The sequence below is a fragment of the Amphibalanus amphitrite genome, unplaced genomic scaffold (assembly GCF_019059575.1).
Source record: "Amphibalanus amphitrite isolate SeventyFive unplaced genomic scaffold, NRLGWU_Aamphi_draft 000821F_arrow, whole genome shotgun sequence".
Taxonomy (NCBI): Eukaryota; Metazoa; Arthropoda; class Thecostraca; order Balanomorpha; family Balanidae; genus Amphibalanus; species Amphibalanus amphitrite.
Genome location: NW_024882315.1, coordinates 140711 through 166597, shown reverse-complemented (window position 1 = coordinate 166597; position 25887 = coordinate 140711). Strand labels below are relative to the sequence as shown.

The 25887-nt window shown below is 48.9% G+C and overlaps 1 protein-coding gene and 7 non-coding genes across 10 annotated transcripts in view; 4 read left to right on the top strand and 4 right to left on the bottom strand.

Moving 5' to 3' along the window:
• Positions 1–25887, bottom strand: part of LOC122366640 (leucine-rich repeat-containing protein 40-like) — a 62236-nt gene that overhangs the window by 16875 nt on the left and 19474 nt on the right. For all 3 annotated transcript variants that reach the window (XM_043339131.1, XM_043339134.1, XM_043339133.1), the window contains 4 exons: positions 19555–19677; positions 17872–18004; positions 17589–17728; positions 5508–5696 (listed from right to left, as the gene is read on the bottom strand). In XM_043339131.1, coding sequence (XP_043195066.1) covers positions 5508–5696; positions 17589–17728; positions 17872–18004; positions 19555–19677 — 585 coding nt within the window. The remainder of the gene's footprint in view (positions 1–5507; positions 5697–17588; positions 17729–17871; positions 18005–19554; positions 19678–25887) is intronic.
• Trnag-gcc lies at positions 2661–2731 on the bottom strand. Its single transcript has one exon. It is a non-coding gene; the product is annotated as a tRNA-Gly (tRNA).
• Trnag-gcc lies at positions 2917–2987 on the top strand. Its single transcript has one exon. It is a non-coding gene; the product is annotated as a tRNA-Gly (tRNA).
• Positions 4897–4967, bottom strand: Trnag-gcc. The gene has a single exon. It is a non-coding gene; the product is annotated as a tRNA-Gly (tRNA).
• Positions 5151–5221, top strand: Trnag-gcc. Its single transcript has one exon. It is a non-coding gene; the product is annotated as a tRNA-Gly (tRNA).
• On the bottom strand, positions 5977–6050 carry Trnan-guu. The gene has a single exon. It is a non-coding gene; the product is annotated as a tRNA-Asn (tRNA).
• On the top strand, positions 6993–7063 carry Trnag-gcc. Its single transcript has one exon. It is a non-coding gene; the product is annotated as a tRNA-Gly (tRNA).
• Positions 17464–17534, top strand: Trnag-gcc. The gene has a single exon. It is a non-coding gene; the product is annotated as a tRNA-Gly (tRNA).

The following is a 25887-nucleotide window of genomic DNA, read 5'->3' as shown; positions in this document are numbered from 1 at the left end:
ACCCATTATGGTAAAAAGAAACTGATATAATGCAGTAGCTTCATGAAAAATTTGGAACCATAGCTAAGTTCCAACTTTGTTCTGCGACCTTTTCAAAATTTTAGTCTGCGAACTTAGATCCCCAAACCACTTTTCTGACACTGCAGGTCACAGGGTCCTTTCACTAAAATCGTGACACATGCTGGCAGGCTGGTTATGCTCTGCTCTCTGGTGACACGAAACGGTGACACCTTGGAAGGACGTCTGTCTGCCACGTGCGGTGGACTTGTCACTCTCACGGGTCTGGTTGATGCAATAGTGCAGCTAAACCCGGCCAGCAATGAGTGCTGAACTGAAACGGATCTAGTCCCGCTTCGACAAAAGTTTGTACGAGTGAGCGAAATGCGAATGCAGCATGCGTCAGCGCTGTCACTGAACAGTGCAACCCGCCACGTTGTCGTGACCAGCTGCGGAACTGGACCGCGCACGACGCGACTTGGCTCACGGTTGCGTCGGCAGGCCGACACCCGCTGAGCCGTGACCGGGCATAGCGCTGCAGCGTTGCTGAAATTGCACAGTTTTCTGTCGTTAGACATTCCCGAACTAGATTATCCATACGGCTTATGCAGCAGCGATGTTACGACTCCAATCCGTCATGCGCATTTTCAACAAATAAGCCCGGTATCAGGAGCAGCGCCCATCGGGATCGCCTGCATCACTGAACGCTGCTTTATCTCTGTCGTCTGCCGAGGCTCGCCGTATAGTGGTGATGCAAACACGATGGATGGGCAGACCGTGACCCATCTCTGTAATCTGTAGGTCAGCTGGCTCGCAACACGGTGGCAACACGAAGCAGAACGCCCGAGCTAGGGAACCCTAGTTGGTGGCGGAATGTGAGTGAGTTTGTTTGTCAACGTAGCGTAGCTGACGGACGTGATAAACTTTGGTGCTGCCTCTCGGAGACCACCTCTGTAGTCGTCGATTGCCAACATGTAGGCGGACATGAAGACCGAGTGCTTGTCGAGAGCAGCGTTGAGCTCTATCAGTCCGAGTGGAGGGTACTGGAAGCCCAGTGCGATCTCAGGAGGTTCTACGGATATCTCAATACTCCATCTTACGGCACCCGTAGGCGGGGTAGCTAAGGTGGCTGCCGCCTATCTTCCATTTCCTGACCTACTGCAACCCTGCGGGCATCCACCGAGATTTGCTTGAGCCGAACAGAATTCCGGCACCACATCCAGCAATTCAGTGCCGGCTGGTATGGCCCCGGTGCCTACTCCAGTCTCAGCGGCAGCGGCAGAAGGTGACGACTGGCGGGTGCCGACCGGGGCACAGCTGGTGGCCGCGCTCGGCCCGGTGGCGGCCGCTCTCTGGCTCAGCGCCGGTCTCTGCTGGCTCTACGTGAGCCACACGGCCGGCTGTGTGGTGCTGCACATCGCGCGCCGCTACCCGCCCCGACAGCGGCTCGTCAACGCGCTGCTGGTGCTCTCCTACCCGGCCACGGCCTCGGCGTCGCTGGCCACGCTGGCGGCGCCGCGCTGCCGGCCGCTGCTGGCAGCGCTGGCCGACCTCTGGCTGGGCGTGCACCTGTCGCTGGGCGGCGCGCTGGTGCTGGCCGCCTACCGCAGCCGCCACCACCTGCTGCGCTGCGTGGCAGCGCGGCCGCTGCCGGTGCCCGCCGCGCCGGCCGGCCGCCGCCGCCTGGCCGGCCTGCTGCTGCTGCTGACCGGTCACCTCGGGCCCGTCTCGGCGGCGCTGGGCCTGCTCCGGCTGGCCGTGCTGGTGCCAGCGCTGCTGCCCGAGCCGGCCCGCTACCGCTGGGCGCCGGCGCCGCTCTGGCTGTACGTACCGCTGCGCGTGTCGTTTTTCACACACCTCGGAGCCGCCGCGCTGCTGCGCTACCTGGTCAAACCGGACCTGGAGCCGGCCGTGGGTCTGACGGAGAAGGCGCGCCTCATCTCACTGCTGATCGACATTCACTGGCTGCAGCGGCTGCTGGCGCGCTGGCTGCTGCCCAGCGCGCGGCTGTCGGTGGCCAGCGCGCCCGTGCTGCGCGAGCTGACGCTCAGTTGGATCACGCTGGCGCAGACGGCCGAGGCGGTGCGGCGGGTGAGGAGGGCCTGGACGCGGCCCGTGCTGCCCGTCCCGGAGCCGCCGCCGCCGCCGAGGGAGAAGGAGGTGCTGTCACACGGCCCACAGAGCGCCGACAGCGACGGCGACTCGCCGGTGGACTGCGACAGCGGCGTCTCACTGGACTCCCTCACAGACTCGGAGCTCGAGGAGCCGCGGCTCCAACGGTCGGCTCCTGCTACAAGGCCACTAGCGTCTCCAACATAGTCATCATCACCGCCACTGCTGTCGTCGTGACTGAGATGCCGGCTCTGCGACGGCACGGCACAAGTGGAAGGCAGATGGGCCACAAGTGCACTGTGTCAAACGTGCCGGAAGGCAGCTCGGCCAGAGTTGCACTGCGTCAAACGTGCCATTTTATCAGTGCATCATGACCAGGATTGACATGGAAACTTGTAAAACGACGGAACTGTGTTAATAAAAGTTAATATATTACACAAGATTTGATTTTCATTTATATTACAGTCGTAACTGCCACTAACATGCCCATTGCCCCTCTTCAGAGAATACCGAACGAACACTTTCCCCTGAACACTCACGACTGGTCAAAATGCATCGGCCGGGAATCGAACCCGGGCCGCCCGCGTGGCAGGCGAGCATTCTACCACTGAACCACCGATGCTGGTGACCCATTGCACGACAGATTTTTGAGCGGTAAGGAATGCTGATTTCCTGTCACGACTTCTCATACTAACGGCTATCGCCTCACGCAACGATGATAAGCAAGTTTTTACTGTCCGCCGACTAGACCAGGAAGTTTTCGTGCGGAACAGCGCAGCGCTAATGACCAGTACCTCCGGGAAACATGCATCGGTGGTTCAGTGGTAGAATGCTCGCCTGCCACGCGGGCGGCCCGGGTTCGATTCCCGGCCGATGCATTTTGACAACCCTGGAATCAGCTACACGATCCAATTTACTGGTTAGGTTCCTACTTCTGAGCACCGGCAGCAGCCGCCTCTGGAAAGCAACGGGAGAGCAGACACGTCCATCGCCAAGGAAGCAAGCGCCCTCGACTTCCAGACGGCCCATCGAGCCGCTGTCAGTGGCGCGGTCCCATAGCGTAGCATCCAGGCCTGGCCGGACCGACTAGCAGCGATGGACGCCCAACAGCTTCGTGTCGGCCATTGGAGCTTCGCTACCCGGTAGCGCCACAGAGTCGAGGTGATGCCCTAACGGCCACACATGCCAGAGATGCTTCTCTTTCGTGGCTACGGGGCCGATCGACAGGTGTCTCGGTCCGCCCCACCCGTTACAAGTACTTGCTGATGTGCTGGGCCGGTCCCGAGAGCACTCCCGCCTGGGCCGGTCAGTGCCCAGAAACTGATCCTCGTCGCCACGTGTGCGGGCAGCCTGGTCAGTAGATGCTCCATGTCCTCCTCGACACAGGCTCGACAGGTCTGGTCGTCTAACTACTAGGCTGTGCTGATGAGCTGTGGCTCGCACCAGCGGGCAGTGGCCGGCGCGGAGCAAGAGCAGAGTGAGGTGGTCCCACCTGTCCCATGTCCAGGTCATCGTTACTCGAAGTCGATTCTTGATGTGAGTGTTACCGTGCACGTGCGGAGGCCAGCTCAGAGTTCCAGAGGCGGATGGCTATCCCAGCGCTGGAGAGGTTGATCGGGGGCTCCTTTTTGGCGCAGTTGGCGGCTTCTTGACTGGGGAGGCGGTCAGCTGCCTCGTTGAGGTCGGCGTGGCCAGTGGCCTAGGACGCAGTGGAGGGTGACGTTCTTCCCGCTGGCTGTCAGCGCATCTAGCAAGTAGCAGGCCCCAGACGCGCTGACAGATGGCCGACTGTTGATCATCCGCGCTGCGGCTTAGTAGCTGAAGCCCTGACCGGAAGTCTGTGCAGATCAGCATGCTCTTGGCCAGTGAGCTGGAGAGGGCCGGTAGTTCATGGAGACATGGCAAGGCCATGCCTCACTGTATGTCACTGTAAGGAGTAGTAAAGTAATCTTGTGGCAAGGCCTCAATCATTGCCACCAGCTCTGCCCTTGTGCTGTTGCACACTAGACCGGCCGGGGCCACGCACTCGACTGTGTGTCCCTGTCGGTGATCGCTCCAGTTGCTTGGATGGTCCCTTCCCTGGCAGATCCATCTGACAAGATGGATCAGCTTGGGTCGGGGTTGAGGCCCGCCGCTAATACCTTCTGCCTTCTTTCCGGCGGTTCCGTGCTCCTTGTGGGTTGCGGCAGGTCCAGCACAAAACGAGCGGCATCTCCACAGTGATAACAGGATGGTGAACCCTGGTAGAGTACCAGAGGGCTCCACTGGGAGGTCGCTCCCCCCGTCGCAAGCCCCCTACCGAGTACCGACCCGAAGATGGCATGGTTTGTAAGGCAAGGTCGCGTCCTCGTCTGTCGGCGGTGACGGTGGCAGTACCACCTTTTCGGCAGACGCTACCGCGCGCCTCCATGTTTCGTGGGCGCGGTGGTGAAGCCTCGGTAGTGGTGTCTTATCAAAACGGTCGCGAGCGAGAAGTAATCTTGGCGAGCGGGGTCCTCCGGAGGCAGGCGGATGATGTGTGTGTACACGCCGGCTGCCAGCTCCTTGGCACGGAGTGATAGTGGAGGAAGGCCTGCCTTCGTTGCAAGCGTGTCCTTATCCATGAGCTTGATGCAGGTGGTGATAAGGCGCGCACACTTCCGCTGCTGTTCACAGGCGCTCGCGAAAAGCAGGTGCTAAGTGGGTGAAGTGAATGGTAGCCGAAGAGGAAGCACAAAGCTGACGTGCTAATGAGCTCTTGAGCCACGTCTTTACAAGCGAGGAATCCATGCTTACGACTGATCAAAATGCATCGGCCGGGAATCGAACCCGGGCCGCCCGCGTGGCAGGCGAGCATTCTACCACTGAACCACCGATGCTGATAAGAAGTTGGAGCTACAGGATTTGTGACGTCATGTGCCTCAGATTTCCTGTCACGACTGCGGACTCACGAGCGGTAGATCGGCAGTGACAAGCAGGTTTTTACCACGTGGTAGACTAATTTTGTGCAGAGCGCCCCTGGCGACACTGGCCGGAGAACTGATTTGGACCCCACGCCACAGGCATCGGTGGTTCAGTGGTAGAATGCTCGCCTGCCACGCGGGCGGCCCGGGTTCGATTCCCGGCCGATGCATTTTGGTCCGTCACTTAAGTGGTGTTTCACCGGTGATAGCAGCACGCTGCTACTACACGTCTCAAATTGGGTTCCCATGGAGACGTCAACAAGCCCATTGCTCCAACACTACCACAAGTGTGACTTCAGCAGAATAGCAGCGTGCTGCTATCACCGGTGAAACACCACCTTAGCCACTCCCCACTTACCGCCACTTGCTGGAGCATCCCCGAAGACCCCAACATACTGTTACATCACATAAAAACCAGTCCCTTCCAGAGCGCCGCCATGGCGAGGGCGGACTGACCTGTTCATCGAGAGAGCCACCTCGCGCAGGTGCTGCAGCGTGGCCAGGCTGCCGGGCAGGCCGGCCAGCTGGTTGCTGCTGGCGTTCAGGTAGGTCAGGCGGCGGCACTGGCCCAGCGCCTCGGGCAGCTCCGTCAGCCGGTTACCGCTGACATTGAGCTCCGACAGGTGGCCGCTGAGCAGCAGCAGGCTGTCGGAACACAGAGCAGACGGGACTTCAAAGCTGTGTGGACGGCTTGCACTGACTTTGGAGACATTTCACGGCGCGTGTGTATACCTACAGTATAAACAAAACATTGAAGGATGTCGGCGAACGCTAGAAAACCAAGCTACTCAGCCAATCGACGGTGGATTTGCCAGGGTTTTGTTGATGTTGACAGCCAGACACTGCCAGCTCAATCACAACTAGGGCAGCATGAGAGAACTTTGGGGTGTGCTAATTTCACACTGTCACACCGTAAAAGGCACCGCGCCCCCGGGTGGGCTCGAACCACCAACCTTTCGGTTAACAGCCGAACGCGCTAACCAATTGCGCCACGGAGGCTTGCGAATGAGAAGACTTCAGCAAAATCTGTTAAAATAAGGAAACTAGCACCATGCTTGCAATATCACTTGCAAATAAATCAAACGCAGTACGCGACACAACTTGCATCGCTTGCTTTTCACCTTCGCATTTCCTGCAAACCAGTAACTCGGTGTATTTTTTAAAACCTCGATGACAGACAGCGATGTCTTCCACGAGTGTGGGAAAGCTCAAACTTCCGCTCCCACGCCGACTTACGGCCAGTGGGTAGGCATTATGAAAGCACAAGTAATAAGTGTAGACCTTAGTGTTGACAAATCCGTACCTACAGATGCCTCTGCAGTACACAAACCATTTTCAACCCCAGCGCAGGTGGAAAACACACAACCACTGCCAAAGGAAACGTAGTGCGCCGACAACCACGATGGGTAGGCTGACAGTCAGCTACCGGGTCGCTCACAAAGTTCTCAATGTCGGGGGCATCCACCCTTGAAAGTCGTCTGGTAGGCCCCACAATCCACATCTATTAGCAGGTAAATTGGCACGGCCCCCAATGCCGAACAAAGCGCTTGGATGGCACTGGCAGAATAGGACAGATACACCGTGTCTTCCCACCTATGGTCAGCGTTTTTAACGGATAATAAGGGGACCTGTGCGTCACGTCGCATTCGCAGCCTTCAACCATTCCAATCCCAACAACACATATCGCCCGGAACTCGAACAGGCGGCCGGCCGTGTGGCAGGCAAGCACACTCCCATTGAACCACCAACAAACGCCCTCACAACGGGGAAAAGTTTCCATAGAAATGAGCTACAGGGCATTGCAGGAAAGGTTACTGCTAGTCGTGACACTCGTGACAGAAAAACGTAGTAAGTCACGTCCAGCGTGCTGGCAGGACGTCACAGTGGGTATTGGAAAGCGAGTTCCTGGCGCCGAAAAACCGGCAACTGCAACGTCTATGAGCATCGGTGGTTCAGTGGTAGAATGCTCGCCTGCCACGCGGGCGGCCCGGGTTCGATTCCCGGCCGATGCATTTTGATGCGCAACCAGCAACTTTAGTGCAGACAGCACACGAAGCCAGTCCCACACACAAGGGGGAAAAGCTCAAATTATTGAGCGCTCAAAATATTGAGCGTGTGACGTCAGAGGCTCCCATAGGCGTAATGCTGAGGGCTCAAAAAATTGAGCCGTTTCAGGAACACGTTTTGCAAAAGCAACTCGCAACACCTAGGGAGAAATGGCAACACCCTAGGAGAATCACTAATGATGCAAAACAGATTAGGCTTTCATATTTTTCACTGCTCAAGCTTCAATGATTGGGGGAACACCAATTTATAGGTCGAAATCTTACGGCATACCAGGATGACTTAAAAACAGGCCAATATTTATGTCGAAATAAAAGTTATTTTTTGTCCATTCACGTTTTTTACTAGGGTTCTGTTGGAAAGAGCATTTTTTCATACTACCCAAAACAGACATGTGCATGGATCCGAGAGCTGGATCTATGATCTCAGTGGATCTCTCGACAAAATAGAGGGGTTGGATCTATGATCCCATGGATCTCTCGACAAAATTCAGGGGTTGGATCTATGATCTGAATGGATCTCTCGACAAAATTTAGGGGTCGGATCTATGATCTCTGTGGATCCAGCGGGCAAAAATTTGTGGAGGACCTATGATCTGTATGGATCTCACGACAACATGTAGCCAATGAAACCCTTATCCTACATAATTGTACACCTTACAGTGCAATACAATTGAGAATTGTCACTTGTGGACATGGTTAAGACCAGTTGTAATAATTAATTAGGTATCATCACTAAATTTGAATTTAAATCAACAACATTTGTACTACATTTAAAATAAACCAAGAACATGAACATTGCTACTTTTTGTGACCAATTGTAACTTTTTTCATGACAGCACTGATGACAATCTTATCAACAAGCTACAGCCACTTTAGTTCAATGAACAAACAGTACAGACAGATGCAGTGGCAGCGGGGCACTGAAGATTTTCATTTTGGTCCCATTCTTTCCATGCAACGCCAGTAGGGCTTATGTTAAAATGCCAAAATCTATGGGGGGCACTGTACCCTGGTGCCAGCCCCCACCCCCACCCCTGTTCCGCCGCCTATGGACAGATGTTAGGAAATCAAACCTGGAAGCCAAATAGGTCAGTTTTGCTCAAAATAATCCAGCAATCCACTTCTACCAGGTATGAAAACCCAATCCAGAATGTTCGTATGAGCTATTAGTATGTGCAACACAATTTCGATTTAGTAAGAATAGCAACCAACCTCTAATACTTTCCTAATAAAATTACAAGTTCAAAAATGGCATCAACTTCTTCAGATTACCTACTTTTGGCATTGTGCCACGTGTGGTGCCATGCTGTGCTGTCGTTATGAGAGAGCCTCCAAAAAAAGACAAACGAAATTCACAGCTCACGTTTTGGTAATATAGTTTTATTACGTCATTATCGTTTGACCAATGAAAAATCTTAATTTGACTAAAACCGTAATGATTCCAAAAGATTCCCCGTAATAGGCCCTTCAAACTAATGACGTAAGATATTGTGATTCTTTTGAAAAGTGAATAAAATAAAGATGCAAGGCGCTCACTCGCGTATAGCACTAATTGATTGTCTTGCGTTTACGTCATTAAATTCAACGCTACAAAGATGATATTCACAAACAATCGTATCGTAAAATTATGTGAGGCAGAAAAAATGAACATTCTTTTGAGAAAAAAGTCCAGGCTTTTGAATTAACAGTTTAATTTTCTATTTATTTTCATTATACTCGAAGGTAGAACGCATAGCTCATTTCTTATTTGAAATGACGTCACGAGTTCTATTTAGATACTGAATAATCATTTTACGGTAAATATCCAGCATATTTACGTCTGGACAACGAGTTGCGTTGGAGAGGCCGGAAATAGTGGCGATTTCAGGACCGCAAGAATGGACCGTCATGGGAATGATTCTTTTTTAAACCGTGCACTGTTTTCAGCCGAAATTCAATGGTTACTACAAAATATTTTGCAATTACATTTCCACTAAGAATGAATGCCATCAGGGTTAAAATTTACTTCTGTTGCATTTTGTCAAAAAGCATATAGTGCTGTTATATTGCAGTTTTTGCGCGTTTGTTACAAAATATAAAGCAAATAAGCAAAAGGAGTGCCGATACAAAGGCTAAACCTCCGAAAACCATCGCAGGTTCCAAACTGCAAAGTAACGTTGATGTATACCACCAACCCATCGCAAAATATCATGTTGACCTCAAGTTCATCTGTTGCATGATTGACTAGGCAGGTTTACACATTCCAAGTTTATCTTAATTGGATCAGAGGTGTCAGTGTAATTCATCAGTGCCAGAAGTTAACTTGAGGGAAAGCTATGCTAATTGCTCTTGTCCATCCACTAAAAGTTATAAAATATTTTGCTTTGTGTATTCCAAGAGGAGAGGGAACTATTTTGTTTGTGCCTTCATGCCAGAATTGAAGGTGGATCATTAAATTTTCAATGCAGTTTATAAACAAGCATTAAGTCTTTCTCCTATATAAGCAGTGGCTAAGAAGAAAAGGTTGATCGATCAATCCTGAAGTTCAGTCATCGTACCTCAACTTGGCAGCAAGATCCCCAAGGACAGAGGATATGTTGTATACCTGTCCTGTAACTCAAAGCATTTTTGTGCCTGCAAAGGCTTAAGTGATTTGTGGTGTGTTCGGAGTGAGGCTATATGGCCTTTTTTGTGTTTATGTGGTTATTGAATATAACTGTGACCCTGTGCTTGTTTGTATACTTACTTCAGTCAAACAGGGAACCAGCACATTCACATAACATACTCACCTAGCACCTAACTCATAGCTGTGTCCTGCAGGATTTGTACTTGTTCATGTCTCAAGCATTAACAAAGCATTAAAGTACCTAGCTCTGCTTAGTTATCATTTCCAACATTTTTCTGAGCATCTAACATGACATTTACCAGTGCAGAGCAGCTTCTGAGAAGAAACATTTTAAATGCACAGACTCACACCAGCCACCCAATGAGCCAGTTCCTCAGTTGACTGTTTCCCTGGATGCAGCTTGGCAAGGTGAGCTAACTGTTGGCAAGTTGAAGGTTAGCAGGTAAGATTGAGTTAGGGTGAGTACCTACCTATAACTGGATGCTACTGCTATGCAGGTCTTGGCTAGGTTGCAAATATGTGTGATGATTGACTATTGAGGTTAGGTCAGCTGTCGGGTTAGTCAGGTATGTGCACTGTTCAGGTCACATTTCTATGGACACTGGGGGCAAATTAAAACCTAATCTAAGCTAACCCAACTAAACCTACACAATTACTGACTATAGGAACGAAACACCTACCTACTTGTGCCTGCATCTCATACCATGTCAAAGTAAAGTTCCTTGGTGGAAGATTACCCTCAGTGCTTTTTATCCCAGTCCTGTGAAGAAAACTAATGCTTCTAAGTTCTGAGTCACTGCTGGCCATCCACAGAAAAAAACGCTGAGAGCTTTGCCATTGTATATTGGACCAACAATCACTATCACAAATGACTAATGAACACATATGATAACAATAACATCGTTGCATGGATTGTCACATTGACAATTTTACTACAATTCTTTTTTCAAGAAATACAGTAATGATTCACATCAAAATCAACACAACGTGGATTTAGTGATCCAAGCCTTCTCCTCCAGTAGGCAGTAGCATTGCTAGCAATGGAATAATCGCATGTTTCATTTGCCAGACACTGAGTACCTACCTGATGCACATTACCGTCTGCATAGCATCAAGCATAGTAAAGCTGCCTGAGTCCATTCATTCTGGATTTTTCACTTGATAGTTAGCACTAACTTATCTTGCTGTTGTAAGTTATCATTCAATATTCATACCAATACATGAATATGCACTCATCAGTCAACATTTTCTGGCATGATACTGCTCAGCGTGCTCTTCAGTATTGATCCACCAAGATCTTCTGCAAAATTATAGCTTGTTTTCGGCCAATAATGATGAGCTCTTTTAATTTTACTTTTTCTTGCTGATATGGTATATAGGGCCTTGGCTGATATGTGAGCCTGATCAACTTGCGTTTATCAACCAAAATTGCATAACTTGAAGAACTTGATATTGTTTTTGCTCAGGGTCAGGACCTCTGTCAGCCTCCTTGATACTTGGGATTGTTTTCAGTCAACATGCTTCTTAAATATGATATACTTCAATGTTCAGGGATTCAAAACATCCAACAAAACGACGTATAAGAGTACGGAAACCACCAAATAAACTTGAAAATGGCCTTGGAACAGAGCCAAGCGGTGCTCCATTTGTTTGTTTACAATGATTGTAGTGCTGATTACGAGCGAGCGAGCGCAGCGAGCGAAGTGAGTCTTTTCCATATAACGGAAAAATCTCAGTATGAGCGGCCCGGCCCGGCCCGGCCCGGCCCGGCCCGGCCTGTAACGCTTTTGAGAGGCTTATATCTCAGCAACCGCTGGACCGATTGGCCTGCGGTCTTTTTTGTTGGGTAGCCCCATCCCTTCTACCCCGTAATTGACTACTTTTGATACATCTCAGTGACGGTCGTGGCACGTGCCACGTGAAAAGTCAAGGGTGTTCAAGCTGTTTTGCAAAAGTAGTGACTTTGAGAGGCTCATATCTCAGCAGCCGCTTGGGCGATTGACTTGCGGTAATTTTTGTAGGGTAGCAGCATCCCTTCTACCCAAGATAGGATACTCTCGATGCATGTGGGTCATCCCCAGTGCACGTGCAAAATACAACAATAAGAGGTGCCAAATTTGTTCCCATTTCAGTAACTCGGTAATTACTGGGGCGATTTCGCTGAAACTTGGCATACAGGTAGGCACCCACCAGGCAATGCATTCCCATGTGTTGTTGTTAGGGTGCTACTGCACGTGCGCACGTGCAGGGGGCGTTTCCAGATCTCGAGAACGGCTGGGCCGATTGCGCTCAAACTGGGTACACGGTTGGGGACCAGTTAGTAGAGTGCCGTGCAAAAGTCATTTTGGACCCCGTTTGCACGTGCGCACGTGCAGAATGCCGCTTCCAGATCTCAGGAACGGCTGGGCCGATTGTGTTCAAATTTGGCACACCGCTAGCGACCGGTTAGAAGGGTGCTTTGCGCAAGCCCGTTGGAAGCACCCTCTCGCCCTTCCGCACGTGCAGGCCTCACTATCTCGCTCGCTCGTTCTTCGCCCAAAAGGCGTTTTACTGGTGTATTTTTAAGACTCGGAAGGTCGGCTTATAAAAAATGAAACGTTTTTACAAAAGTTGTAGAGCAAGTAATATTTATCTGAAAGAACTAAAATATTCAAAAGCCAAACACTATGAAATACATGAATCGGAACGAAAAAGTAACCCAAAAATCCAGCCTAATCACCGGCTCCTAAAACTGCGACAAAATCAGTACTTTTCCCCGCAACTCGTTGTCCAGACGTAAATATGCAAATATCCAAGACCATTACAATTGATATTTCGCTTCCCATCGCTTCCGCAGGCTGTTGAATATTTTTGTACTTTTGTTTATATCTCAGTTTCCTTTATCAAATATTTCTCTCAATAGATTGAAATACCTGTCCTTTACCTAACCAAGCCACATGTGTCAGTATCATCTTTTATTGTTTATCAATCAATTGTGTAGCTGGAAACTGGAAAGCCTCATGGTTGTCTAATGTAAGATTGTCTTATCATTATGTAGATTCTAACATGAATTGTGAAGTGGTAGGTATCTAATAATGTATTGTTCATTAGTCATTACTTTGACTTACCTCTATGTTAATTGTTGATGCAAACTTTTCTGTTGGTATGTGAACAATCTTCATGTCACTCAATTCTCTCAAGTTGTGACCGTCATGAGCCTCCTTTATTTTGTATTCTGTAAAATGTAACTGGATGCCTTCACTAATATGGCCTTTGTATAAGATTGTTTGTTTCTAACCATACTTTGGTATTCATAACTTCTTATGAAAGAAAGTTGTTAACATTTTGAGCACCTATGAGCTATGATCCCAATGGATCTCACGACAAAATTGGGGAGCCAGATCTATGATCCGAGTGGATCTAGCGACAAAATTGAAGGGTCAGATCTATGATCCCAGTAGATCTCTCGACAAAATTGAGGGGTTGGATCTATGATCTGAATGGATCTCGGATCGGGATCCATGGGATCGGATCTCAGATCCATTTTTCCGGATCCAAGCACATGTCTGACCCAAAATGACTGCGACTCAATTTCACATTACCCATATCGGAGAATATTTTTCATTTGGCGGCGCCGTTTGTTTATTTCGTCGCGACGTCTCCGGTCGCGTGGTTGTCGTCGTCCTTGTGTTGAAGGTAAGTTTTTATCGTTTTAGTTATACTTAGATGTTAAAAGGTACACTGAAAAGTTTGAATATACTGTGATTTTAAATTTGGAAACACGTAAACGTCAATCAATTCACGTTTTCCTCGATTTGCGTGCAGATAAGTAACTGTCGACGAAAGTGGCGCCATCCGATATGATGTTTTGAAGGAAGGAGACACAACATATTTACGTGAAAATTTTTGTTTTTTTAGTGGTCTAAGTGCTTCAAAGAGGCTGTGAATGTTTTCTTCACACAATTTTTCATTAGGTGTGATGAGGTAAAAGGTAGTTTTAGTCTTAACTTTCATATAATTGACATTAAAACATATGATAGTCCACTGCTATCAGTGATTGAGTACCTTGATATTTGGCATTTCTTATTAATTTGAATGTATTCTCTATCCATATGTCCTGATAGTAAGTGACAATACTCTGCCAGTATGTTTCCATAGTTTTCAAATTCATTTTCCAGTCCTTTACATAACATTACAATTTATAATCAACAAAACTCAACTCCTTCGTTAGGTACTTCACAACACTGACAGCATGACAGACTGACAGTCAACAATTGTGTGTGTGTGTGAATGCTGAAACAGGATAGCCACTTTGCTGACTGGCTCATATGAAATACGATAAAAATGATCCTTTATATCATTTCCATCTGGAGGATCGGAGTCAACGGAAAAGGAAGGCCACTTTCAAGCCTCAAGGTCTAGGCCGCCAGACGCCAGTCGGCAGTCACCACCAAATTTATAATAGATTAATTCATTATTATACTTTGAGACACTTTGAGTCACTGGATGGGCATCACATTTTCAGTTTCAATATAGTTAAGATTTTTATTTGTATGATGTGAAATATTTTCCTGAATCAGAATTTAATTATCCCTAGGTACCTGGTAGAGGTTTCGGATTAAATGCTCATTGTTGGTGTGCAGTCAGGATTTTTTGACAGGTCCAGATATGGAATCCTGAACAATTTTATAGTAAAGTGGTCTCCTTATAATCACCACACATTTTATCAAAAGCATTTGCAGAATTCATTCAATGAAGAATTTTATCAATGTTGCACCCATTTCTTAGACGACCTAGGCTGCATCTCTTTTTAGTTCCTGTTGTATGACATATTTTCCATTTTGTTCCACTGCATAAAGAAAAAAAATCGATTGAGATCACCAAACACCTTTTCTTTTTCTGGCAGGTCTGCACAACCAAGCGGTCGCTGGCGAGGACGTCGGCCGTCCCTGTGGGTAAGGTCATCTGCTCAGCCTTTGTGGAGATCAGCAAGATGTCACCAAGATGAAAACTTCGCTGGAGCAGAAGCCGCTGACCCGTGTCCGATCGGGCAGGTCATGCTCGACGGCACGAGCCACAACTTGAACGACTCGGTGACATCAACAACATGGTGGAGCAGGTGAATGAGTTTGGCGACGTGTTGTGCGACTGCAAGAAGGGTTGTCTGCGTGTTCTGGCCGGCGGAGCGGCGACGCTGCGCAGTCTGTGCTGGCGGTGAGCAGCTGGCCGTGGTGACCGCGCGCGCCCACATGCGCCGACAACCTGTGCGGCTTCGACGGCCCCGGCACAGCCCGATGCCGCCCACTATGCGACGCCGACCGCGCACTGTCCGCACGGCCACACGGAGGTGTGCCCGCGCCTTTTGCCCGCACGCCGCTACCTCGCAGCTGGTCTGCAACCACGCCGTCGCCGCCTGTAGCCCGATAACAAAACGGCTGTCCGATAATGCCGCGTGTTCTTTGTGATGTTGCTACTGTGATGGTTGCTACTGCTGGTCTGAGATTCGATGTTTCCATTCGTCCTTTACATGTTAAGGATTTGATAATGATTAGCTTAGTCCGAGCTTAGGTCGTTTATATCATTTGTTATATGGCATATTTTGGATCAAAGCAGTACGACACTGCCTCCTGCTTTTGTGACGTATGCTGGCAAGACGCAGGTTCCGGTCGCAGGTCACCCGGTTCCAATGTGGTCGGGCTGGCATGCGATAATGTGATGTTGTTTTGCTCGTCTCTGTGTTCCACACTTGATGATGTTTGTGAATCTAACCCACATTGTATAGTATTTTTGTTTGTTTGCGGCTGATGGCCTTGTAAGTTGTAACCGTGGCAATACAGTTTTTCCTGCTATAATTCTCCAATATTCAAGCGTGGGTGGATATCTTTCTGTATTCACGTATTCCCTTCTCCCAGTACAGTCAGAGAATATCAATACAGTATTCATACGGATTATTCAATCAAGCCCTGTATAATTATTTGAGGTGTGCCGAATCCGAAAGGCGACCGATAAAACTACTAGCGGAAAATGTGACATGATGCCATGGGTTTGTGAAAAGTTTAGGTACCACGTAGCATGCAACTTCTTGCATTTCTGTTTCAACTCAGTAGTTCAGTTTCAGTTTGGTTTAACGTATTTCAACGAACATAACATCAAAAATGGCAGCCAGTACCGGCTTCACCTGTCACGGAGAACGCTAAAAAAATTGAGTGTAGATGCTGGCCGGCACTCAATTTTTTGAGCGCCAGCTGACTGTCGTCTGTCGTGGCGCTCAATTTATTGAGTATCGCGGTCCCGAACGACAAGTGGCGCTCAAAAAAATTGAGCGTCTTTAGGGCATTTTCTTTCCAAAAAACACCGATATAAATTATCACGGCGAGTGTTCGAGAAGAAACCTTGTTGCTCTCTCTTGCCATTGATACCTTATTTGGATACGATATTTGCCGTAGTGTGACGCTAAAGGCATTGTAAAATACCATGGTTTCGCCTATTCCTTCATAATGGGGCCCGCTCAATTTTTTGAGCGCTCAATTTTTTAGCTTTTCCCCCTTGTGTGTGGGACTGAAGCGTAGCAACGGACCTGACAATTGACAAGGCCGAAGCTGCAACATTACTTTACTACTCAAGCATGTGCATACAGGTAGAAGAGAAAGAAATCGTCACGAAAATAAACGCTCAGCAGCAAAGCAATACATCATTGCAATTTGTAGAGACAGTCCCAGAGCAGATGTTCGAAGTGCCAACCCCGGTTCCGTACAACACAGCTCGGCTCGGCACCGCCTGCGGCGCGCCACTTCCCATTCATTTACCGCAGCTCAGTTCTTCACTGGACTGTTCTGGGCAAATTCTGCCAGGATGCCTTTCACTTGTCTCAACGAATGGAACGTGTGGTGAGCGACTTCGCGCTATGCCATCCGGAGCTCTGATTTATCCGGTGCAAGGACAGCACCTGGGGCGAGGGTGATGCCCTGGGCTGACTTGATCACATGAAGTCTCTGCCGCTTCAGTGATTTGTAAGTGGTCATGGGAGCGAAAAAAGATGGAAGTATTTTTAGATTATGGAATGTAAAAATCACCAGTAAGTGTTAACAATACAATCCTTACATGGAACGGCTCAATTTCAGTTTCGGACCTCAATATTAGGACGATGTCGTTAGCCATAGGTCCCAATCCTAGCGGCAAGTGAACGACAGCCTCGGGAACTTTGCCCGCAACATCAGTACAGACCAGCAGTTGCGGCGAATGACATGCGACACCTGGCGCCACGCTGTGCTCTGTTAGGATGGACATTGTGATCATCCACTCAGAGCGGCAGACGAATGGAATTAGTCCTTTTACACGAATTCTTTCTAAGGCCTTAGCTCGATTTTTCTAAATTTATCTGGAAGACGATTAGTTACGGAACAGACAGGGGAGAGCGAGTCAAACCGTATACCCTGAACCAAACGACTTGCATCAATGGGCAACAAGTCGGTCTTAAGCTTGAGTAGTGTTCCAAATAGTCAGGGAGCGGCCAAGCATAGGACGTGCCAGGACACAACTGCTATGCCACGTCATGTCAGGATCTCTCGAGTATCGCGGCAGCTGGAGCGCTGCCGTCCGCTGCTGTGGGGAGGAGAGGCACAAACTTGACGGCACGAGTGTCGTCTAAAGCCACATGCGAGTGAAACAGCAGGTTTTTACTGACCGTGCCTCAAATGCAGGTACTTTCCTCGTCGCTCCTACGCCGGCCCCCGCGAAGACAGCTGACTACACGCAATATAAGGCATCGGTGGTTCAGTGGTAGAATGCTCGCCTGCCACGCGGGCGGCCCGGGTTCGATTCCCGGCCGATGCATTTTGGTCTCTCTGATTTTACCCGCGCATGCGCACCGCTGCACACCAAACTCACTTGTCTGCCGGCACGCTGGTCAATATGTTCTTGCTGAAGTCGACCGTCGTGACCTCAGCCTCTTGACCCATGGCAAACAGGTCGCCCGGAATCTCTGTCGCCTTCTGTCCGCTGTGTGACAGCAGCCGGCTGCTCTTCATCTGGGCAGAAGCCGGGGAGGGCGAGTCAATGCATTCGTTAGGCAGACGCTAAGATGGCACATAGGGCACAGCATGACAACAATGACCCACTTTCGTGTCGCCTTCTCACTCTCCCGCTGCGAGTTTGGTCCATCCCCACTCACCTTGTGCACCTCGTGCAGCCGGTCTCTCTCGGCCGCCTGGCTGTCGGGCACGTCACAGGGCCCTCCGCCGCCGGCGTCACTCAGACCGGGGATCAGCAGTCCCTCGACGGCCGCCTGTCCCTGGAGACGCTCCCTGCGCGAGACGGACAGTCAGACGACAGACAAGTGGCAGCGGGGCGCGGGGCCGCTGCGGAAACAGCCACAGCAACGGATGAAGGAGAGTGGCATACCGAACAGAGTGGGTCCCACAGCCCGGCAGGTGGACGACGGTCATCAATGTTACAAATGACCAGACAAACACATCCCAAGCGTGACTGTAATTAGCTCATATCAACATCCTCACAAAATACGGCGTCCCGATGTCGATGTAATCGACTGGGTGGGCGTCATCTACATTGCAGGCGTTTAAAATTTAGACTCAAGGTTATCTTATACAGCCTGAAACAGCCAGCATTTGGAACCATCCACCAAACAGCTTCAAATGAACAAAGCAAAAAATCATACGTAAAGCTACATTGATTGAATTTTCAGTGTAGCACTGGAACATTACAGTCATATTGCGCAGACGCAATTCAGGGCAATGCCGTGTCATTTTGCACTTATGCAATATGCATACCACACAGTGATACTGTATTGGTAGACAGGCTTCATGAAGGAAAAGGAAAATTATGACAAAAAATTGACAGCCACAACAAACTCAAAAATATGACGGTGGACAAGCAGACGACATAAAGCGGAAGACTGTAACCAAACGACATTGACTGCATTGACTACTACACATTCATTTTTGTTCACACAATCTGTAGACAGATGGAATGAATTGTTCTGGATTTCAATGAGTCAGTGATGTGTCAAATAACTAAAAGAAACATATTAACACAAACAACAATATAAATGTGACTTAAAATATCGCAACAAGCTTACTATCGCAACGAAAAACAACAACACAAAACACAAGTGTCAGAACGGACATCGTCAAATCAAAATTAAACATGCAGTGTGGGTACGCGGCGTTTATCAGTATCATTTCCATTCCATTCTACAGTAGATACTGATGTGAATCGAACCGCGTCGTCCCACAACGAAGGCGAGACAGTCAAACCTTACAGTCCTAAACGCTGCTTACAGTTCATCCCTGTTAGGAAAAAAACAGCTGTTAAGATATCGGTATGCCAAAGATTTGAGAAAGCACCGTACCATTAGAAGCAAAGCAAAAGCCATCAATTTGGCTGAAGCCGTTCGCCACAGCCTTCACGAAAAAGTGACCAATAAATGGCGGCTGAGATGCGCATATGTCAATTCTTTAGACAGGGAGATAGGGTGCAAAACAGGTCATCAGTCGAGCTGGGTCGGCCAACAGAAACGGCACTGTTCGCGGCGCTACTCTAACACTCAGTGCGGAGTTGGGGTGGAGCAGCTGGTGGTCATAGAAGCTACACACGGCCAGAAACTGCGGGCTTTAAGCCATGTGCCTCAGAGTATTAAGCTAAAGTGCGAATAAAACTATCAATCTTACTTGATTGAGAGGTCATGAAACGTTTATTGTTAAGTCATATGTGCCCGAAAAGAAAAGAAATGGCGAGCTCGGCTATGCCACTACCCAGTTACACCCACATTGAAGAACTAAGCCCAGTCCCGCCCACCCATTGTCAGCGAGATGCCTCCACCGCTCGGGGGTCTCACCTGAAGTGGCGCAGCAGCTGCTGTGTGCTGCGCGTCAGCAGGTCACGGCGCACCGAGCGCATCGCGTTCCCCTCCAGCTGGACTGACTTCAGCAGCGGCAGCAGACAGAGACGCAGCGGCGGCCTGTGTGGCCCGGCAGAGACAGTGGGGTCAGCATAGAATACAATACAGCGGCAGCAGACAGAGACGGAGTGGCGGCCTGTGTGGCCCGGCAGAGACGGTGGGGTTAGCATAAAATGCAATACAGAGGCAGCAGACAGAGACGGAGTGGCGGCCAGTGTGGCCCGGCAGAGACGGTGAAGTAAGCATAGTACACAGCGCGGGTACAGTAGACAGCACATACAAGACGTTCTTTCCGGCTGGAGTGTAGTGTGATCGGCTTAACTGCAGGTTTATTAGAGTGAAACAACTGACTAAAGAAATCGCTATCTAATACGCCATGAAGTAGCTGGAATGCTACATCAAACCAACGTAAATCTCAGCCTTTTTCAACCGTAGCACTAAGATACCTAGCGTTAATGTCTACAGTCACTACCACAAACTCCAAAATCGACTGTCGAACGCGCGTATATTCGAATGCAGTATGAGTAGAGCATGGGTCCCGAAAAATTCTTCAGAAACTAGAGAAATTCTCGCGGGGCAGGACGTCTGTCAAACTAGCAGCGAGCTGCGAGCAGCGAGTCCAGCAGCGAGAAACGGGCCATCCCGATTTAGCTGAAAATTTGCTCACAGAGCTTTCTCAGCACGCTGATTCCGAAAATCATGGTCTCTAGGGTGGGAATCTTTACCGTTCTCGAGATAGAACCCTCTAAAGTTTTCGACACCCATGACCGGGCCACAGGGGCGCGGGAACTACTTTCCAACTGGGGGGGCACACCATAATAGAGATCAACCTAGGGTACCCCCAAATCTAGTTTTCTCACCGGTTTTAGGCCACTTATTTTTCACCCCTCGGCTTTTTCAACAAAAAAAGAAAACATTTGCAAAAAAAGTGTGGTATTCCGTCTCAAAGCTGTGGGGGCACCGCCCCCACGGCCCCAGAGTTGGGGGGGCAAGCTGCCCCCACTGCCCCCCGGCTCCCGCGCCTATGCCGGGCCATCCCGATTTGGCTGAAAATTGGCTCACAGAGCCTTCTCAGCACGCTGACTCCGAAAATCATGGTCTCTAGAGTGGGAATCTTTACCGTTCTCGAGATAGAACCCTCTATAGTTCTTACCACCCATGACCGGGCCATCCCAATTTGGCTGAAAATTTGCTCACAGAGCCTTCTTAGCACGCTGATTCCGAAAATCATGGTCTCTAGGGTGGGAATCTTTACCGTTCTCGAGATAGAACCCTCTAAAGCTCTTACCACCCATGAACGGGCCATCCCGATTTGGCTAAAAATTGGCTCACAGAGCCTTCTCAGCACGCTGATTCCGAAAATCATGGTCTCTAGGGTGGGAATTTTTACCGTTCTCGAGATAGAACCCTCTAAAGTTTTCGGCACCAAAGACCGGGCCATCCCGATTTGACTGAAAATTGGCTCACAGAGCCTTCTCAGCAAGCTGATTCCGAAAATCATGGTCTCTAGGGTGAGAACTTTACCGTTCTCGAGATAGAACCCTCTAAATTTCTTACCACCCATGACCGGGCCATCCCGATTTGGCTGAAAATTTGCTCACAGATCCTTCTCAGTTCTCAGCACGCTGATTCCGAAAATCATGGTCTCTAGGGTGGGAATCTTAGCCGTTCTCGAGATAGAAACCTCTAAAATTTTCGACACCCATGACCGGGCCATCCCGATTTGGCTGAAAATTGGCTCACAGAGCCTTCTCAGCACGCTGATTCCGAAAATCATGGTCTCTAGGGTGGGAATCTTTACCGTTCTCGAGATAGAACCCTCTAAAATTCTTACCACCCATGACCGGGCCATCCCGATGTGGCTGAAAATTTGCTCACAGAGCCTTCTCAGCACGCTGATTCCGAAAATCATGGTCTCTAGGGTGGGAATCTTCACCGTTCTCGAGATAGAACGCTCTAAAGTTTTCGACACCAAAGACCGGGCCATCCTGATTTGGCTGACCCAGCAAACATGCCCACATGGGTCCCATATGGGGTGAACATGGGCCAGATGGGCCCACGTGGGACATGGGCTACAGATGCGCTACCCATATGGGCCCCATATGGGATAAAAATGGGCCAGATGGGCCAAACGCATGTGGGCTGGAGATGGGCATCCCATGTGGGTCCCATATGGGGTGAACATGGGCCAGATGGGCCCACGTGGGACATGGGCTACAGATGGGCTACCCATATGGGTCCCACGTGTCACCCACTGCCATTCCCATGTGGGACCCATATGGAAGAGGTGGGGGGCCCATGTGGGCCCCATATGGGAACCATGTGGGCATGTTTGCTGGGGAAATATTGCTCACAGAGCCTTCTAAGCATGCTGATTCGAAAATAATAGTCTCTAGGGTGGGAATCTTTACCCTTCTCGAGATAGAACCCTCTAAAGTTTTCGACACCCATGACCAGGCCATCCTGATTTGGTTGAAAATTTTCTCACAGAGCCTTCTCAGCACGCTGCGGCTGATTCCGAAAATCATGGTCTGTCAAATCGACCGGGCCATCCCAGTCAAATCGGGATGGCCCGGTCATGGGTGGTAAGAGCTTTAGAGGGTTCTATCTCGAGAACGGTAAAGATTCCCACCCTAGAGACCATGATTTTCGGAATCAGCGTGCTGAGAAGGCTCTGTGAGCAAATTTTCAGTCAAATCGGGATGGCCCGGTCATGGGTGGTAAGAACTTTAGAGGGTTCTATCTCGAGAACGGTTAAGATTCCCACCTTAGAGACCATGATTTTCGGAATCAGCGTGCTGAGAAGGCTCTGTGAGCAAATTTTCAGCCAAATCGGGATGGCCCGGTCATGGGAAGTAAGAATTTTAGAGGGTTCTATCTCGAGAACAGTAAAAATTCCTACCCTATAGAGACCATGATTTTCGGAATCAGCATGCTGAGAAGGCTCTGTGAGCCAATTTTCAGCCAAATCGGGATGGTCCGGTCATTGGTGTCGAAAATTTTAGAGGTTTCTATTTTGAGAACGGTTAAGATTCCTACCCTAGAGACCATGATTTTCGGAATCAGCGTGCTGAGAACTGAGAAGGATCTGTGAGCGAATTTTCAGTCAAATCGGGATGACCCGGTCATGGGTGGTAAGAAATTTAGAGGTTCTATCTCGAGAACGGTAAAGATTCTCACCCTAGAGACCATGATTTTCGGAATCAGCTTGCTGAGAAGGCTCTGTGAGCCAATTTTCAGTCACATCGGGATGGCCCGGTCTTTGGTGCCGAAAACTTTAGAGGGTTTTATCTCGAGAACGGTAAAGATTCCCACCTTACAGACCATGATTTTCGGAATCAGCGTGGTGAGAAGGCTCTGTGAGCCAATTTTTAGCCAAATCGGGATGGCCCGGTCATGGGTGGTAAGAGCTTTAGAGGGTTCTATCTCGAGAACGGAAAAGATTCCCACCCTAGAGACCATGATTTTCGGAATCAGCGTGCTAAGAAGGCTCTGTGAGCAAATTTTCAGCCAAATCGGGATGGCTCGGTCATGGGTGGTAAGAACTATAGAGGGTTCTATCTCGAGAACGGTAAAGATTCCCACCCTAGAGACCATGATTTTCGGAGTCAGCGTGCTGAGAAGGCTCTGTGAGCCAATTTTCAGCCAAATCGGGATGGCCCGGTCATGGGTGTCGAAAACTTTAGAGGGTTCTATCTCGAGAACGGTAAAGATTCCCACCCTAGAGACCATGATTTTCGGAATCAGCGTGCTGAGAAAGCTCTGTGAGCAAATTTTCAGCTAAATCGGGATGGCCCGTTTCTCGCTGCTGGACTCGCTGCTCGCAGCTCGCTGCTAGTTTGACAGACGTCCTGCCCCGCGAGAATTTCTCTAGTTTCTGAAGAATTTTTCGGGACCCATGCTCTACTCATACTGCATTCGAATATACGCGTCGAACGCTGACCGGTATCACCGCCGGCCAGGGGGGTTCGCTCCCGTGCCTTCAGCATTACGAAAAATGGCAACAGCCCGTGAGCAGCATCAGCGCTCACGCTCATGTTCAAGGAAAACAACGTGTAATTAACTGCTAACGACGGCCCTCTCCACCAATCAGCGTTCGGCAACTCGGGCGCTGATTGGCTGGTAGCAAACGCGTCATATGTGGGTCTCATTTTTCGCTATCAGTGAACGCGTTATTTAATACACAGTGGCCTATGGAGAATGGCACGCGGAATTGAAGGTCAGTGTTTTATTGCTTCGTACATGCGAATGGGGGTATTTGAGTGGCATTTGACACCATTTTCGAAATCTACAGTGAATTTCTGATCGACTCATGTATATATTTTTATGAATTTGACAGTATTAGTGCTACATAGTCGGTGTTTTATGTTGGTGTTGTTTCTCTCGACCTTTGTCTTGGACTTAAATCATATCTTTTCTCGAAAATGCTTGCCATAACCAGGTCTAAACTGTATCTGTATAAAGGGAATATGTGTTGAATATGAGGGGAAAGTAGTAATGACCATTCTGCCTATCAAACTGCCAGAAGGTGTGCTTGTAAGGTGATTGAAACTGCAGTACGGGTTGCAGATGTGGGTTTGACATTAGCATTGTTGTTGTAACCCCACTTGCACTAATAAAATGGCAACATGGGGTTATGTACACACTATTGCACGGCCTGGTATCAAGCTGGTTGATATGTGGAGGATAATGAAAGCATAAAAGAATAGGAGCGTTGCGTCTTGTGACTTATGCCAAGTCATTTTAAATCAAATGATTGTGATTGTAACTTTTACTTCAATTATTTTTGCAAGTTTTGACCTTTTTAATCATCAATCTTTATGTGTACCAATTTCATATGCCTGTGTAATGTCTGTGCGGCTTTGTGCAGTGTGCGTGTCTTGAAACAAACCAATTTATATTGTACCTTTTTGTACTTCAACAAATGTATGTCAAAGGACAAAAATGTCATGTCTATTATCATTGACACTACTACAGCTAACTTTGCCTGTATTCCTATCTTTCAGAGGCAGTAAATTCAATCTGCTTTCCAGTGCAGTACCTAGGAGGCTGCAACTGAAACTCGCACAAAGGCAATCAAGTGTCACTTCATCAGCCTACAGCAACAGCCCATCTGTAATCAAGATATGGATGAAGTGGCATAGAAGAACAACCAGTTCAAACATGAAAAGATGTATTTTGTTTTGGACTATTTCTTAGCATAACAGAACAGCACACTTGCTGCTTTTTATGTTTGCCCTGTGTGCAGTTTTGAATAATTTTAACTATGAAATGCTTTTGCCAACTCTTCTCTTTACATAAGCTTCCTTTGTCATGCATGTGTAATTTTGAGTTCACATGCATGATGTAGGCAAATGCAATAGGCATATTTCCCTTGGCTTCATAAAACTACTTTGCAAGCTTTTGTTATGGACATTGGTGCTACCTATATTATATGATGCTTCAGATGTGTCCAGTAGTTGATGAAGGGAGAAGAGGAGTAGGACAGCTGATAGCTATTACCAAAAATATGTGCTTGTCTGCACTTCGGGCTGTTCCATCTTATGCAACCTCTATTTACTTTGAGTTAAAAACACCTCATCTTTTGTTTCTTTCCTGTGTGGCCATTGTTTCCGTTATAAACGTCAAGTTTGAAGTTGGTATCCAAGTGAGCAAAATGTACATTATTTCAGTCCGTCTTGAATCATTCGTCTTGAACTATATCCCTAACTGACATCTTGTTATTTGTCCTGCAATGTCTGTGCCTGTGTCCGTCCTTACCTCCGGCTCCAGCCTCCAACCAGCCCTGCTGAGCTCTGTCGCCGGCGCGGTGTGTCGCAACGTGCTGTTTCTCCACTCCAGCCGACAGCTGCTAGGAATCGCCCTGTGCCATGCGCCATGCGACACAGCAATTGTAAGCTGCAGGTCACATTTGGACTGATTGGCTCCGCATATGTGCAATGTGCATCCGGCCGAGTGCTAGTCGATATCAGGGACGTTGGTCGGACTGTTGTGGCGGCGTGCATTGTGCTGGTTGAAGTTGTATTTCTGTTAGTGAAAAGCATTAATACATAACCATGGCTGCAGCCCAATGTTATTGTGGATTTCAGAGGGAGTGGCCAGTCAGGAGGGCCCCATGTGGCCGGTGGGTATGGATCCAGTGTCCAGTGGGATTGGCTAAGATTTCCGGCGATTGATAAACGCTTCTATGATAGTAAACCTAGTTCTATTGAGTTATGAGGGGAGGTGACGTGAGGGACCTGACCTTACTAAATTCTTGTGAAAACACGA